This window comes from Orycteropus afer, unplaced genomic scaffold, assembly GCF_000298275.1.
Source record: "Orycteropus afer afer isolate SDZICR_OR568_19922 unplaced genomic scaffold, OryAfe1.0 scaffold00006, whole genome shotgun sequence".
NCBI lineage: Eukaryota > Metazoa > Chordata > Mammalia > Tubulidentata > Orycteropodidae > Orycteropus > Orycteropus afer.
In genome coordinates, this window is record NW_006921593.1 from 22,954,646 (window position 1) to 22,955,524 (window position 879).

The 879-nt window shown below is 65.6% G+C and overlaps 1 protein-coding gene across 1 annotated transcript in view; it reads left to right on the forward strand.

The window, feature by feature from the left end:
• Window positions 1–805: 805 nt before the first annotated feature.
• Window positions 806–879, forward strand: part of IQCA1 (IQ motif containing with AAA domain 1) — a 174,590-nt gene continuing 174,516 nt past the window's right edge. The window contains exon 1 of the mRNA XM_007941621.1: window positions 806–816. Within this exon, the coding sequence (XP_007939812.1) occupies window positions 806–816 (11 nt within the window). The remainder of the gene's footprint in view (window positions 817–879) is intronic.

An 879-nucleotide genomic window follows, 5' to 3' on the forward strand; every position in this document is an offset into this window, starting at 1 on the left:
ATGATGCTGAACGGGTTTCAGGGGAGCTTTCACACTAACATGGTCTAGGAAGAAAGGCCTGGCCACCTGCTTCCCAAGTCAGTCAGTGCCAACCCTACACACACGGTCTGGCGCTCGGCCCATCCCCGAGTTGGCAGAGCACGTGGCAGTGAGTTGGTCTACAGACGTCCAGGAACGTTGTGAACGAATGAACGACTACTATCCGCACTGCATAGATGGGAAGACTGAAGGCCGTAATAACTAAGGACCTTGTCCCAAGCCCACGGAGCTGAACATGGATGGAGATGTGACAAATAGGACAGCGGGAAGCCGACCCACCTGGAGGCCCAGGGACCTGGGCTCGCCGGACACATCGCCCGAGCACCCAGCTTTGCACCTTGACTCCAGGGAGGCTGTGGCTCCAAGTCTCGCCAGCATCCCCGTTGCCGTGGTAACAGGAGGCGGCAGCGCAGGCGCAGAGGGCTGGGGGGGGCGGGGAGCTGCGCGCGGCTGGAGCGGGACGGCACTGCGCAGGCGCAGCGTCTCCGTTGCTAGGGCCTTCTCGCTCTAATTGAGTGGTTAAAGCAAGGTTTGGGGGTTCCGGAGCCTCCGGTCGCAGCGGGGAAGATCGGAAGCCCCCCTCTGTGCCCTGCGCGCTCCGGGCCCGTGAGGCCCCGGCTGTGACCTTTCCCTGCGGGAAGTGAGGGTACCCCCAGTCCCCGTCCCTGTCCGCATCGAGGGCCCCCCAGCCCCAGCGCCCCTAGCGGAGCCCCGACGCCTGCAGCCGCGGCCTGTCCGAGGGCGAGGAGAACGGAGAGAACCAGCCATGTCGAACGCGTGAGTTCGGGGCCCCGGGCAGCACCCCAGCAGCCGCGGTGGGCTCGGCGAGGGCCCCCCCCC